At 41.6% G+C, this 15,182-nt stretch overlaps 1 protein-coding gene across 4 annotated transcripts; it reads right to left on the bottom strand.

Annotated features, from left to right (window-relative positions):
- Positions 1–378: 378 nt before the first annotated feature.
- Positions 379–13,993, bottom strand: LOC103657311 (zinc finger protein 260). 4 transcript variants are annotated; one of them, XM_008684748.2, is made up of 5 exons: positions 12,819–13,993; positions 7,051–7,176; positions 4,174–4,300; positions 3,808–3,897; positions 379–3,121 (listed from the first exon to the last, which is right to left on the bottom strand). In XM_008684748.2, the coding sequence occupies exons 2-5, from the start codon at positions 7,072–7,074 to the stop codon at positions 1,281–1,283; spliced, it is 2,082 nt and encodes a 693-aa protein (XP_008682970.2). In that variant the 5' UTR covers positions 7,075–7,176; positions 12,819–13,993; the 3' UTR covers positions 379–1,280. The 4 variants fall into 4 exon arrangements, with proteins under 4 accessions (XP_008682970.2, XP_008682971.2, XP_040488862.1 ...); XM_008684749.2 differs by having other exon boundaries at positions 4,211–4,300; XM_040632928.1 differs by lacking the exons at positions 7,051–7,176; positions 12,819–13,993 and having other exon boundaries at positions 3,808–3,938; positions 4,174–4,213.
- Positions 13,994–15,182: the final 1,189 nt, after the last annotated feature.

The following is a 15,182-nucleotide window of genomic DNA, read 5'->3' as shown; positions in this document are numbered from 1 at the left end:
CTTACATCTCAGTATTTTTTAAAGAGATTTTTAAGTAATCTCTACACCTAATGTGGGGCTCACACTCACAACCCCAAGATCAAGAGTCACATGCTCGGGGCACCCGGGTGGCTCAGTTGGTTAAGCATCTGGCTTCAGCTCAGGTTATGATCCAGGAGTCCTGGGATCAAGCCCCACGTCAGGCTCCCTGCTCAGTGGGGAGCCTGCCTCTCCCTCTTCTCTGTCCCTCCCCCCTGCTCATGCTCTGTCAAGTAAATAAAATCTTTAAAACAAAAAAAAAAGTCACATGTTCCACTGACTGAGCCAGCCAGTCACCCCAAATCTCACTATTTTTAACAGATTTATTTTTACTGAGTGACAACCAGAAGACAATTTGTTTAAAAAAATTTATTATTCCAAAGGGCTAAAACTATTATCAGATCCACTTATGTACACCAGTAAAGAGTTTTTTTTAAAGTCTTAATATTAAGCCTAATGACTTCCCTTGCAATTTATAGAATATTAAAAAATTTACAATGTTGGCGTTTCTTGATGGATACTGCATATTACAAACAATTCTGTGGTATACAACTTTCCTTCATGATCTTGTGAAACCCAAAAATTACTATATACATGGACTACAAAAATACTCAGACAGAAAGCAAATACATTCATCTTGGACCATTCTTCACTTCCTGTTTTGACTACCCAATATATTCAAACGTGAAACAAAGTGTCCTTTGGCATACTGAAGTTATTTGCTCTTCCTGACTACTTCATGTTATGTTTTCTATAAATAAATGGCAATGTGACAAGAGGAACGAAATTTTTGTTATAAAGTTTATACGTAAGCAACCTTTCCCAGCATCATCATACCACACTAATTCTCCTTAATAAGTGTTACCTGATGCACATTAACTTTCGACTCCATGCCAGAGGCATTCCTCATCGCAAGTCTTCAGTCATCTATTTTCTTTGGTATGAAAGCTCATTTGTTTGGAAGGCATTCCAGGATTCACAACATTTGTGAGGTCTTTTTTTCCCCCACGGTGAAAACTATTAGATGACCATCAAAAACATCTGTTGCACTCAGCCTTCATTTCTGTGTGATGTATAATTGGATTTTCCATGTCAAGAAAAGATTTTTGACTTTTCACCTCTTTCATATGCCTTTCCCTAATGAAATGAGGCTACACTGGTAGTAGATAATTTTCTTATATTCACTGCATTTAAAAGATCTCTCTCCTGCATAAATTCTCTGAAACTGACACTGACCAAAAGTATCCTAACTTTCACAGCATTCATAGGGTGTGTCTTGTGTGATTTCTCTTGTATTCAGTGAGATCTGACATCTCACTGAAGTCTGTCCAGTGCTCACTGGGCTCCTGAGATTTCTTTCCAGCATGAATTTCCTCATGTGAAGTGAGAAAGAACTTGACAGAGAACATTTTCCCACACTCATTACACTGATAAGGTTTCTGTCCTGCGTGACTTCTCTGATGGACACTGAGGTATGATTTCTCAAAAAAGGCTTTTCCACACTGAGTGCACTGATACGGTTTCTCTCCTGTGTGGCGTCTCTGATGTCTAATGAGCTGGGACTTCTGGTTGAAGATCTGACCACATGGAACACATCCATAGGGTTTCTCTCCGGTATGACACCGTTGATGGATAATAAGGTGGCTTTTTTGGCGGAAAGCTTTTCCACATTCATTGCACCCATGAGGTTTCTCTCCTGTATGAATCAGCTGATGTCTGCTGAGCATTGCCATACTGCTAAAGGCTTTTTGGCATTCAAGACACACAAAGGGTTTCTCTCCTGTATGTGTTCTCTGATGGACAATGAGCATTGCCTTCCGTATGAAAGCTTTTCCACATTCACTGCATTCATAGGGTTTCTCTCCCGTATGAGTTCGCTGATGGACAATGAGATGTGACTTGTCTATAAAAGCTTTTCCACAGTCACTGCATTCATAAGGCTTCTCTCCTGTATGAATTCTCTGATGTGTTATGAGGGATGACTTTTTATTAAAGGCTTTCCCACATTCCTTGCACTCATAAGGTTTCTCTCCTGTGTGAGTTCTTCGATGAACAATAAGCTGTGAATTGTCTATAAAAGCTTTTCCACATTCGCTGCATTCATAAGGCTTCTCTCCCGTATGGATTCTCTGATGTGTTATGAAGTGTGACTTTTTATTGAAGGCTTTCCCACATTCCTTGCATTCATAAGCTTTTCTTCCTGTATGATTCCTCTGATGTACAATAAGCTGTGACGTGTGTACAAAAGCTTTTCCGCACTCACTGCATTCATAAGGTTTCTCTCCTCTATGAATTCTCTGATGTACCAGGAGATGTGAGTTTTTATTGAAGGCTTTCCCGCATTCCTTGCACTCATACGATTTTTCTCCTGTGTGAGTTCGCTGGTGAACAGCAAGCTGAGACTTACTACAGAAGGTCTTCTCACATTCTCTACATCCATAGGGTCTGTCTCCTGTATGAGTTCTTTGATGGATAATCAGGTTTGACTTCTGCATAAAACCTTTCCCGCAATCACTACACTCAAAAGGTTTCTCTCCGGTATGCGTTCTATAATGCAATCTGAGCTTTGTCTTCTCCTTGTAAGCTTTTCCACACTCTTTGCATTCATAGGGTTTCTCTCCTGTATGAGTCCTATGGTGGAGAATGAGATGATACTTTGTTCTGAAAGATTTTGGACACTCGATACATCCATACGGTTTCTCTCCTGTGTGAGTTCTCTGGTGTAGAGTGAGATGACATTTTGTACTGAAAGCTTTCTGACATTCGGGGCATCTGTATGGCTTCTCTCCTGTATGAGTTCTCTGGTGTATTATGAGCTTTGACTTATATCTGAAGGATTTTGGACACTCACTACATTCATAAGGTTTCCCTTCTGTATGAATTCTGTGATGTCTTTTAAGATTTTTCACCAGGCTGAAAGTCTTCACACAGAAATTATGTTCACTGTACTGGCCCTGAGTATGGCAGGTTTCATGGAGAGTATGGAAAAACGGTTTCCCATGGCTGTTTGGTTCATCAGAATTCATTTCTGCATAGTTTTTACTCTGGAATTTTGAATCTGACTTTAGTTTTATTCCTCTTGAGAAACATTGAAGGGGTCTTTCTACAAAAGGAACAAAGTTTTTGCTCAGAGAAAATATTTTTCCCAATGCCTCATTTTCACTATTTCCCTCCACAGATTCATCCTTCTCAATATTTTCCTGATACCAACCCTAAACTTGCCACAGTACTTCTAGGGGGAAAAAAATCGGTGATTCCTACCATTATGAAATGGAGGGGGATGGAATCTCAAGTCAATATCCAAAGAGAATGGAGAAACTGATACAGCAGGTGCACAATGTAAGTCAGAGATATGCAATAAAAGAAAGGGACAACAAGTAATGAACTGAAGACATGGTGTCCTCAAACTTTGGAGGGAATCTATGAATATCTAAAAGCGTAACAGAAGAGCTATGCAAATATGGATACGATGTGGTGAAGGCAGGGTGTGTCTAACAAGCTGCAAAAGAAGAACTAAGCCAAAAAGGAAAGACCAAATGAAATAGGCCAAGATTTGACCCAGAGTAGATAAAAGGAGGCACATCTTCTGCTAGGTGGCTAGCAAATGAGTCATACATGGTGACAGAAGGAAACACCATTCACACTGATGACCTCTTTTCACTTGCTCTAAGTCACCTCTTAAGATTCAGACACTATGAGAAAAAAATGTTAAAATAACAAGGCTCCCAACACACCAATGATCAACTGTCACTTGGCTTCCACCAACTCCCACTGCCCTAGTGTACTCACCAGGACTACGCTGACTTGGGAATTCTCTCTCTACCATTCTTTGTTCTTTCTCCAAGTGGATCGTTGCTTCTGGCCTGGTGGCTTGATATCCTGTCAAGAGGTAATCCCAGAGAACTGAGCAGTATTAGGGCCTATGATGAAAAATTTAGTTTCAGGGAATAGACAGTACATCTAGCAAAACAGAAACTTTTCATTCAGAAAATGAAAGTAAGTACCGTCACTATTTGATCATAAAGAAAACAAGTTCTACCACCTACACAATTCCAAAATCACTAAGGATATCAGAGTACCCATAAATTCTATCAATGGGGGAAAAAAGGGCAATTAATGGGCTCATGGTGAGATATTTAGGGAAGTGGTCTTTACCCAATGACATTAGGTTGCTATAATTTTCCAACATCACCTCCCAGTAGAGGTTCCTCTGAACAGTGTCTAGTAGCTGCCATTCTTCCCAGGTGAAATCCACAGCCACATCACTGAATGACAACAAGCCCTGTAATAACATAATCCTTTTTAATCTGCAGTTAATATAATGGAATAAAATATAGAAGATATATAGGATATTATTCTGATTATTTTTACTATAGAAATTTGTAAACAAGTATTTCTCTATACCTAGTTTTGATTTATACTTTGCACGATAATAAATCCGTTAAAACTATCCTTTCTGCATTCTTTTATTTGTTTTTTTTTTTTTTTAAGATTTTATTTATTTGTCAGAGAGAGAAAGAGAGAGAGCTAAGCAGGGGAAGCGGCAGGCAGAGCAGGTAGAACAGGCAGAGGGAGAAGCAGGCTCCCCGCTAAGCAGGGAGCCCAATGTGGGACCTGATCCCAGGACCCAGGATCATGACCTGAGCCAAAGGCAGTGGCTTAACCGACTGAGCCATCCAGGGGTCCCTTAAGATTTATTTACTTGAGAGAGAGCGAATTGGGGGAGGGGAGAGGGAGAGAGAGAATCTCAAGCAGACTCCCCTCTGAGCAGAGTGCCCAATGCGGGGCTTGATCTCACAACCCTGAGATCGTGACCTGAGCTGAACTCAAGAACTGGATGCTTAACTGAGCCACCTAGGCACGCCTCCTTTCTGCATTCTTCATTCACTTCTTCACTCATTAATTCACCCAATGTAAAATGTTGTTAAAACTTTACCCAAAAACCATCTGCAACCCACCTTAGAAGTATTTAATGTTTTTTGTTTTTTTTGTGGGGTTTTTAAAGATTTTATGTATTTATTTATCTGAGAGAGAGAGCACGAGCTGTGGGAGAGGCAGGGGGGAGGGAGAAGCAGACTCCCCGCCGAGCAGGAAGCCTGACGCAGGGCTCTATTCCAGGACCCTGAAATCATGACCTGAGCCAAAGTCAGGCACTTAACTGACTGAGCCACCCAGGTGCCCCAGGAGCATTTAATGTTACCTACTATACACTGCAGTAAAAAAGGAAATAAAGCACAGTACTGACCAGGTAGCTTCTGATCTTGCAGAGTGGCAAGTACACTCCTTTACAGAGTTCATACATGGCAAGACATTAACAAGGGTTACAACAGAAGTATACTCAAGTTAAAATATGGGCGCAAGTAGGTGAGGAACTAATAGCTCTGAAGAAGAGGTCAAGCTGGACGAGGTACAGCATGTTTAGTGGTATGTTCCGTGGTACGAGCTGGAAGACATGGGAGCTGTGGGTCTTCCAGAGAAAGCATGTGTTAAAAGTGTTAAATACTGGGGCGCCTGGGTGGCTCAGTCGTTAAGCGTCTGCCTTCGGCTCAGGGCGTGATCCCGGCGTTCCGGGCTCGAGCCCCACATCAGGCTCTTCCGCTATGAGCCTGCTTCTCCCTCTCCCACTCCCCCTGCTTGTGTTCCCTCTCTCGCTGGCTGTCTCTATCTCTGTCGAATAAATAAATAAAATCTTTTAAAAAAAAAAAAAGTGTTAAATACCATGCTGGGTTCAAAGGACTGCAAAAAGTTCAATGAAACAGAAGAGACCAAAGAGAACAGATGCCCAGGGTACAGGCAGTAACAGACCTTGGAGGAATTGCACAAATTTCCTGCAGACACTTGGTAGACACTGCAGTGCTTTTCATATACAAAAGTATGTTATGATCAGAACTGCCTTTTAGGGGGCACCTGGGTGGCTCAGTCGTTGGGCGTCTGCCTTCGGCTCAGGTCATGACCCCAGCGTCCTGGGATCAAACCCCGCGTCGGGCTCCCTGCTCCGCTGCGAGCCTGCTTCTTCCTCTCCCACTCCCCCTGCTTGTGTTCCCTCTCTTGCTGGCTGGCTCTCTCTCTCTCTGTCAAATAAATAAATAAAATCTTTAAAAAAGAAAAAAAACCTGCCTTTTAGAAATTGTGCTATGTATTAAATCATGATACTCAAAAAAGCAAAAACAGAGCTCTTACTATGCGCTATATATTGTTGTAAACACTTTACATATGTTGACGCAACGATCTACACAATAACCCTTAGGTAGAAGTTACTCTTGTCTTTGGATAAGAGATTTTTAAAGTTTTCTACCTATGCCTTTTATATCTCCCACATTTCCTTAGAAAATGACCATTCACTGGGTCCACACTCTGGAGAAAAACAGAAGAGGAAGACCCATTAAAGACAGTTCTTCACATTTAATCTCTGGGAAATGGTTACTCAAAGTTCATGTGCTTCCTGCTTATATACACAGTAAATCTTATAACATGTTTTTATTCTTCTGTGATGGTTTCCAGTATTACCACAGAAATGTCTGCAACTCAGCTCTGGATCCTGCCACTTGTGTGGCAATGTTCCAGTTGTTAGCACCTTGCAACATGTGACATACAGATAAGATAGAACTCCCTCCCTGAGTGGCTACTCCAGATCATTATTCTGTCTCCCAGTCTAAGCACATCTCTCCCAGCTGCAATAGATCTATATACATCATTCACTTCGATTGTGTAATTTTCTAAACTGTTAACTATAGTTGTCACGCAATGTTACATTAGTTTCAGGTTTACAATATAGTGATTCAACAAGTCTGTAGTTACGCCCTGCTCACCACAAGTGTAGCTACCATCTGTCACAGAGACACTATTACAATATCATTGATTATATTTCCTGTACCTTTTATTCCCATGATTTATTCATTCCATAATTGAAAGCCTATCTTCCCTTCCCCTTCACTCATTTCGCCCATCCCTCCCACCCCCTTACCAACTCTGGCAACCATCAGATTGTATATTTTTATAAACTTCTAGAAATCTAGGAAATAAACAGCTCACCTGGGACTTGGTCATTTTCAGCATTCAGGTGTCTCATCAAGGGTATCCTCAGCAAGGATGAATTTCTAGACTTGAGATCTACTTTTTTTCCTTTATAGGAAGTGCTTCATTCTCAGAAGCCAGCATCTGTGGATTCAAGGAAAGATCTGTTTGCGTGGAAATAATAATAAAAGCAGGTTCCTATACATGCAAGGAACTGTTTTAAGCATCTTCTTTTCTCACTTAACCCTCACAATCCAAGGGGGTAGACTATAATCATTCCATTTTAGAGAAAACGAAGAAAGGAAAGGTCAGGCACCTAGCTAAAAGCCACACAGTAACTGGTGTACCAAGGATTAAAACATAAACCCTCAGAATTGATAGAACCTCTGATTGCAGGGAAAATTACCAAATTATGAATGACCCTTTCATCTTAACAACTTGAAAAAGGGGGGGGGAACATGTCTAAAACAATTATTTTCTCACACAGAAGTCAGAGATGAAGGGAAACAAGGTGAGAAACCCTTGTGTGCCGCAGCTCACTGCCTGGAGACTTTCTAGGCCACAGCACAGGGAGAAGGAACCCCAAGAGTCTAGCAGTGTTGCTGAGTTAATGATACAGAATTCAAAGTCTGAGGAAGCAAAGATGACTAACACTTGCCAGGCAGTCTACCAGAGAAGAGAGGGAAAACACACTCTATAGAGGCGGAGGGTTCCTTTGAGTCGCTGGCTTAGCACTAATGAACTGGGAGGAAACTGCCAAGGCCACTGGAAAGGAGCAGGTGGAACGATTTCTGGCGCTCACATGAGATCAGGAATAGTTAGTGTTCCCACCAGCCTGAGTGGAAAGACCTTCTACTATGCCTGGTCTCACACTATGCAGAGGTCTCAGGAGAATATTACCTCAGAAATGGGGACAAAACAATCCCAGACAAAAGACTCTTGGCACCACCTAATAAAGCTTAAAAGAAAGCCTCCAAAGAATCAAACGGTTTCAAAGTAACTTGATTACCTCCCAGAACCAACCTCAAAAGTAGTTAAAGGAATAAAAGAAAATCCTTCAAACAACAATGTGAAACTTACAATATATGACATCCAATCAAAAATTACCAGACATGCGCAGAAGCAAGGAAACATGACCCATAGCTGGGGGAAAAAATCAAGCAAGAGAAACAGACAAAAATGGCCAAAGGGAGAGACCTGGTAGACCAGTACACCAAAAACGCTATTATATATACTCCATATATTCAACAAGTTAGAGATAAGCATGAGCATGATAAAAAATAATAAAATGTTTAACAAATGCTGTTGAAACAATAGGATATTCCTGTTTACCCCATACCAAAATTAACTCAATATATTATAGATTTAAGAATTGAAATTGTTAGGGTACCTGGTGGGCTCAGTTGGTAGAGCGCGTGATTGTTGATCTTAGGATTGTGAGTTCAAGCCCCACGTTGGGCGTAGAGATTACTTAAAAAAAGAAACAGTGAAACTTCTAGAAGAAAGCACAGGAAAACTTTAAGTGACCTTGGATTAGGCAAAGATTTCTTGAACAGGGCACAGAACGCATATAAAAGAAAAAAACTGATAAATTAGACATCCTCAGTACCAAAAATTTTGATATTCTAAAGGCACTTGAAAAATGAAGGATCAAGCTACAGGCTAGAGTAAAATATTAACAAAATGCATACCTGACTAAAAGACTTCTAACTAAAAAATAAAAAGAACTTTTCCAACTTCACGAAAAAGACAATCTAGTAAAAAAGAAAAAAGATTTCAACAGTCATGTTCCCCCCCCAACCAAAAGTAGAGAGATGGCTAATGAACACACAAAAAGCTGCTTTAGGTTACACAACAAAAGCAAATTAAAACCTAAATAAAATGTTGCTACAAACCTGTTAGAATGGCGGTAAATTAATTAATTAATTTATTTATTTATTTATCAATCAGCTCTAGGCCCAACTTGGGGCTCAAACTCACAAGCCTGAGATCAAGAGTCATGTGCTCCACCATAAAACACTGAAAATACTAAGTACTGACTAGGATGTGAAGAAAAAGAACTCTCCTGCACCGCTGGCAGAAATACAAGGAGGTACAGCCACTCTGACTTGTACACGAATGCATATCACAGCTTTATTCAGAATATCCAAAACTGACCTCCCAAATCCAAAAAATCCATCAACCGGGGAATGAACATGCTGCGGCGTATCTGTGCCACCAATTATTACTCAGCAGCGGAGAGGAATAAACTAACGATAAATGGAAAATCATGGATGAAGATGAAAAGCATTATTTTAAGTGAAAAGAAGCCAAACACCAGCGACTGACAGAGTAGGCAGTTAGCTAGATATGAGGGGGAAACAAGTGATTTCTGACTGTAAAAGGGCGGAGGCCAAGCTCGAAACACCTGGGAAAGACCCCAGGGGATATGCCTGCGTTCTTCCCCGTGACCACTGCCCTAGAGTAACCTAGAGCTTTATTATAATACATTTCCATTATGATTTTAACTCCCCCTACCCCCCCCCCAAATGGCTGCCATGACAGTTCTGACAAGGACCATATAAAGGCCAAAAATTCCCCCAGTAGGTGGAGTCCGTTAGATGACTGGCGGCAACCTCAGTCAGAAACCGCCCTAGCTATGACCCATAACCTAGCCAAACACAAAAGGGAAAAACAACCCCGACTCAGGGCACAGCTGCCACCTCTGGGCCTGCTCACTCTCCCATCTCAGGAATTTACTTTTGCTTAAACTGCTATTAAACCTTTGCCTGCTTAAAAGTTTGGCTCTGAATTCTTTCTTGGCGGAACTCAAAAACAGAGGCCAGGGAATGGGACTCGCATTGACACAACTACTTACTGTATAACTCAGGTTTTATGAGGTATTAGAATACATATAACTGTAGAAAGCACATAAATGATCACAAGGGAACAAAGGATGGGATCGTCTCAAATGGAAAGGGGAACCAAGAAACTGTTGGGGTTGAGGCAAGTAGAGGTTACACATTGGTATACCTTTGAGAAACCCATCAAATTTGCACATGAAGAACTGGTAAGAGTTACTGTAGGTAAATTATACCTTCAATTAAGCTAACATTGCCTACAAAATGCAAAACAAATACAGGCTGTCTGCCTCTGAAAACAAAGTGTGTGTCCTTAAACTCTGCAATGGAATCTCAAATACGTATCTCTTGATGAGACTTCATCTTCACACAAAATCCCAGCTGGATCTCTTACATAAACAGTGCTGACTGTTAAAGGATTAATTCTGGCTATGAAAAAATTAATTTAACACCGAGTAATCTAGTGATGCCAGGACACCCTAGAAATATATTAACACAGTTTAATATTCTCAATATCACACTGCTGAGAACTCTGAAGGAAAATGCGACTCTGTGTCTTAGGCTACAGGGCAACTGAAGAAAACAGTACTGGATTTCAAGGACAATGTGAGAAAGACATTTACAGGCCAACTGCATTTATTAACTTAGCTATAAAAAGCCTAAATAAAATACTGAGAAACCATATCCATTGATATATAGGAAGAATACTAAGAAAACCAAATACTGGAAGAATCATACTATGCACCGTTGACTTTATTCCAGGAATGCAAGGATAGTGTAATAAGAACCATTTAATTATCTCAACAGATGAAGAAAAGACATGTAAGGAAAAACCGTACCCACTGACAATTCAAAGATTTATTTATTTGAGAGGGGCGGGGGAGAGGAAGAGGAGGAGACAGTCCTTGAACAGAATTCCTGCTGAGTACAGAGTCCAATATGGGGCTCAATCCCAGGACCCTGAGATCATGACCTGAGCCAAAATCAAAAGTCTACAGTTCAACTGACTGAGCCACCCGGGTGCCCCACCACTGACAATTAAAAATATATATATTACTAAACTAGAAACAGACAAGGAAGAGTATCTGAAAATAATCCACAGCATTTCTTTAAACTTAGGGACAGGGATAACCTCTCTCTGAGGTAAAAAATGTACCACAGATTAAAAACCTAAGCAATAAAATGGGAAAAATAAATTGAAGGAATGAAGATTGGAAAAGAAACAAAACTGTCATTATGCAACTGTTTTAATATCAACATAAACATTAATTGCAATTTCATATTCAAACAAACAATAAGATTCAAAAGGGGGAGAAAAACCAGTAATTTACAAGGTACCTGGGGGGGAAACTGTGCAAGACAGAAGTTTTATTATAGCAAAAGGAGGGGCACCTGGGTTGCTCAGTGGGTTAAGTGTCCGACTCTTGATTTCGGCTCAGGTCATCATCTCAGGGTCATAAGAAAGAACCCCCAGTTGGGCTTCATGATCAGCGGGGAGTCTGTTTCTCCCTCTCCTTCTCCCTCTGATCCTCCCCCAACTCATGCACTCTATCTCGAATGAATAAATAAAATCTTTTTAAAAATAAATAATTAAAAAAATATATTATTATAGCAAAAGAATACAAATCATAACCAGTCAAATGGAGAGAGACAATAGGGTAAGTGAGGTTTGGGATCCTCTCAAACCAGAAGCTTCCATTGTCCTATACCTCTGGAGTCAGGACACAATACCCATCCAGCGTACCTACAAGTGACAATATCTAGGGTACTGCCAACCACAGCAGCTCACCTGAGCTTCAGTCTCTATAGCTTTTATCAGAATTTCATTAAGTAAACACGACTGATCTAATCACTGGCCATGTGACTCAACCTCCAGCACCCTTACTATCTCGGAGGTTGGGCCTGTATCACCAGGCTCAAAGGCCCAACCCTCTAATCACATGGTTGGTCTTTCTGGCATAAAGAGCCCCATCCTGAGTCACCTCACTGGCATAACCATCTACAGACCCACCATGAATAACAAAGACACTCCTGTCACTCAGGACATTCCAACAATTTAAAGGCTATTTCCCAGGAATACAACTGCATTGTATTTACGCAATGAAATTCATATTAATGAACCAAGCCTACATGCACAATGGATGAATAACAGACTTGAACTGAATCAAGACAAGCAAGCCTCAGAAGACCACATTATAATATCCTCATTATAAAACTTACAAACTCGAAAAACTAAAAGAGCGTACTCTTACTACCGTTAAGAGTATATCCATATACATGTAATAAAATTATACAAGCCCAGGGAATAATACATACTAATTTGTGAATAGTAGTTTCAAAGTTCGGGAGAGTTAGAAGGAGAGAGGCCAGGAAGATGGAACAAGGATGGAGACTTTTCCATTTTCAACTAATCAAATATGACCTTTATTAAATAAAACTATAAAGAAAAGCTGAGGCTAATCACTTTTCTCTAAATCGGACTATCATATTAGAAAAGAATGAAAGGATGATTTACCCACTGCCACTAAAGATGTAGAAAAACCTGGCACACTGTGTGGAAGCATAAGATAATGAAACATTATCGGGGCGTTTGGTTAAACTAAACCAGAAGCCTTTGAAAAACGCATTCGATCCAGCCTACTTTTACCCATTAAAAAAAGAAAAATTTCCATAAAATATAATTCATTTTAAAAATACATTTCAAACCATTACAGATTAAGGTTATTTTTATCTGCTTTTATTGATGATAAGTATATAATGATATTGTGATAAACTGAAGAGAACTCCATTTAATATGAAACATAAATACAGAGTTAGAAAATATATACATATGTAAATGTTTATATATATAATTTAAAAAGTTAACAGAATCGTTTGAAATGTGAAAACTCCCATTATGAAAGCATACATTTAAATAATAATAGCTACCTTTTGTCAAGTACCTACCTGTTATGGACTTAATATTTATGTCCTCCAGGGGTGCCTGGCTGGCTCAGTCGGTAGAAGATGTGACTCTTGATCTGAGTTGTGAGTTCAAGCCCCACCTTGGGCGTGGAACCTACTTAAAAAAAAAAAAAACGTAGCCCCCAAACTCACGTGTATTTGGGAATAAGGCCTTTGGGAGGTAATTAGGTTAGATGGAAGTCATGAAGTTAGGGCCCTCAAAAGTACCTGTGAGATAGATATCAATGTGTTTGAATAGGAAAACAGAATTAAAAGAGTTTAGCACCATACGACAAATCACACAAACATGTAGCAAAACGGACATAAAAAGCTAGGGCTAGCTTTGCGCAATGGCAGCAGGGTTTATCCGAGGAGCGATTATTGCTAGCTGAAAAAGCTAGGACTGACACGATTTCATGCGCGTGCAAACGCACGTGTACACTGGCTGATACGCACACACACATTCTAAGAGTTTATGGCGCGGGTTTTAACAACTCGTGGATCTATTCATGGCGGGTGAATCATTCCTGCTATTCTTTCGACTTTTCTGTATGCTTCAATTCAGCATAAAAAGCTGGGAAATATAACACCCCAATATACACACCCAAATGTCTCCCTGCGGCTCCTCTCGTTCCAAGCCCACCCACCTCTCCCACGAACACCCTGCACTTCGCTCTCGCACCCATGCACAGCCCCCACACACCTATTTTCACAGGGATCACGGGCCCCTCGGATGCTCAAACTTGGACCATAGGAACCTCAGATGACCCCCAATCCTTTCCTCACCGACCAGACCCCGATGGGCCCCTCGGTCAGTGGTTCTCCCAACGCCTCTAACTACGGCCTGGGGCGCGACCCGGAGCCCACCTGCCGCTGTCAGTAGGAATAGTCTTTCGTTCTAAATACCATTGCCAGCCCAAGCTTCCGCCAACGCCGCTGACAACCCCGAAGCCAACTGAAACAGCCCCCCACGACTACCCACCACGAACCGCATCTCAAGTCGCAGAATTCCCACAGCGCGGGACCCTGAAAGCGGCCAGCAGAAACCTAACTAACCTCGACCGCGAAACTGTGACCTTACGCCGTGGGAACCCAAGCTTCGGTACGCCACTTCCGTTTCCGCTCATCTGGTCTGCGGGCCCGTGTCTCGGCATCCGTGGCACTTTGGAGTGAACGATCAGCCCACAAACCCTCATTCTGGCCCTGGTTAGAATTTTATCGCTGCGCAACATCGCCTCACCGATTTCGCTGCGTTGCGGGGATAGCGGCCGTTGTGGACCGTGCGCCGCCATCTTGGATCGTACGCCGTACGGAGAGCGAGATGGCCACCGTAAGCGACCGGAGCTGGTCGGCCTGACCAGAAAGGTGCAAATACAACGCATCCTCTCCCTTCCTTTCAAGACTTATCATCATCTCCAGTTCTTCCACCTCGGCAGCGGGTGTCAGTGCCATCGCTCATGCTTAGTAGAACTTAATCGCTCTCGCCTAGTCTTCGACCTGAGCGGAGCGCTAAGCCAATCACAGACCAGGCCTGAGCCGGAAATGGTTGCTCCCGCTCGGTCTCCTCGCCGTTTGGAAGCCGCTCGGAGGGCGCAGCCATATTGGGAAGCTCTGGATCCGTACAGCGAAGAGCAGACCTCGGGGCAGGGATCTGGGGGCGGCGAGGACTCTGGCTGCACATTTGAGAAAACGGGGATTAGGAGACTAGAAGTGGATCTGAAGAGGCAGAGGCGGCATGAGGATGTGTGCTTCGCGACCGGAAACGGTTGTGGACCAGACACTGGCAACCGCGATCCGCGCCAGAAGAATACTACTTGTATCTCGTCTCAAGATAAACTGGGTACAATAAAGAAGGATCCTGTATATCCTCGTTAGACACAGCCCGCCCAGTCATTTGTTTTCGTGAATACTGTGTAATGATCCCAGCTGCATTATTTAGTGGATTTCCCCACTTCTAGGTGGAACCATCTCTATCCTAAGTCAGGTGTCCCTATCTGCGTGGCTCTGAATTTGGACGTTCTATTCCATTGTTTTCCCGTTTATCCCTGCGCCAGCACTTCTGTTTTAGCTATGGGAGCTTTCTAAGTCACAATCTGATAAAGCAAGGCCTCCTGCCATATTTTTTTTTCCTACACGCCTTTGTTCTTTAGGCCCTTTATATTTTCAAATAAAATTTTAACTCACCTTGTCAACTTCCACACACAAAAAAAAAGTGTTCAGGATTTGTTTTGTTACTGCACTGAATCTATAAATCCTTTGAGTAAGTGACATCTCTACAATAATTAAGTCTTAAAATCCATGAACACTGTGTATCACTCCACTTAGTTAAATCTTTTTTTTTTTTTTTAAGATTTTATTTATTTGACA

This window comes from Ursus maritimus, unplaced genomic scaffold (genome assembly GCF_017311325.1).
Source record: "Ursus maritimus isolate PB19 unplaced genomic scaffold, ASM1731132v1 scaffold_19, whole genome shotgun sequence".
Lineage (NCBI taxonomy): Eukaryota > Metazoa > Chordata > Mammalia > Carnivora > Ursidae > Ursus > Ursus maritimus.
This window is presented reverse-complemented; position numbering and strand designations above follow the sequence as displayed.

Bases quoted from the DNA above. Each gene is read 5' to 3' on its own strand.
- LOC103657311 (XM_008684748.2), bottom strand. From the start codon at position 7,074: ATGCTGAAAATGACCAAGTCCCAG. The intron at 4,301-7,050 runs GTGAGCTGTTTA...ATGTTATTACAG, and splicing joins TGAAAATGACCAAGTCCCAG to GGCTTGTTGTCATTCAGTGA. The intron at 3,122-3,807 runs GTGAGTACACTA...TTCCTTTTGTAG, and splicing joins CCCAAGTCAGCGTAGTCCTG to AAAGACCCCTTCAATGTTTC.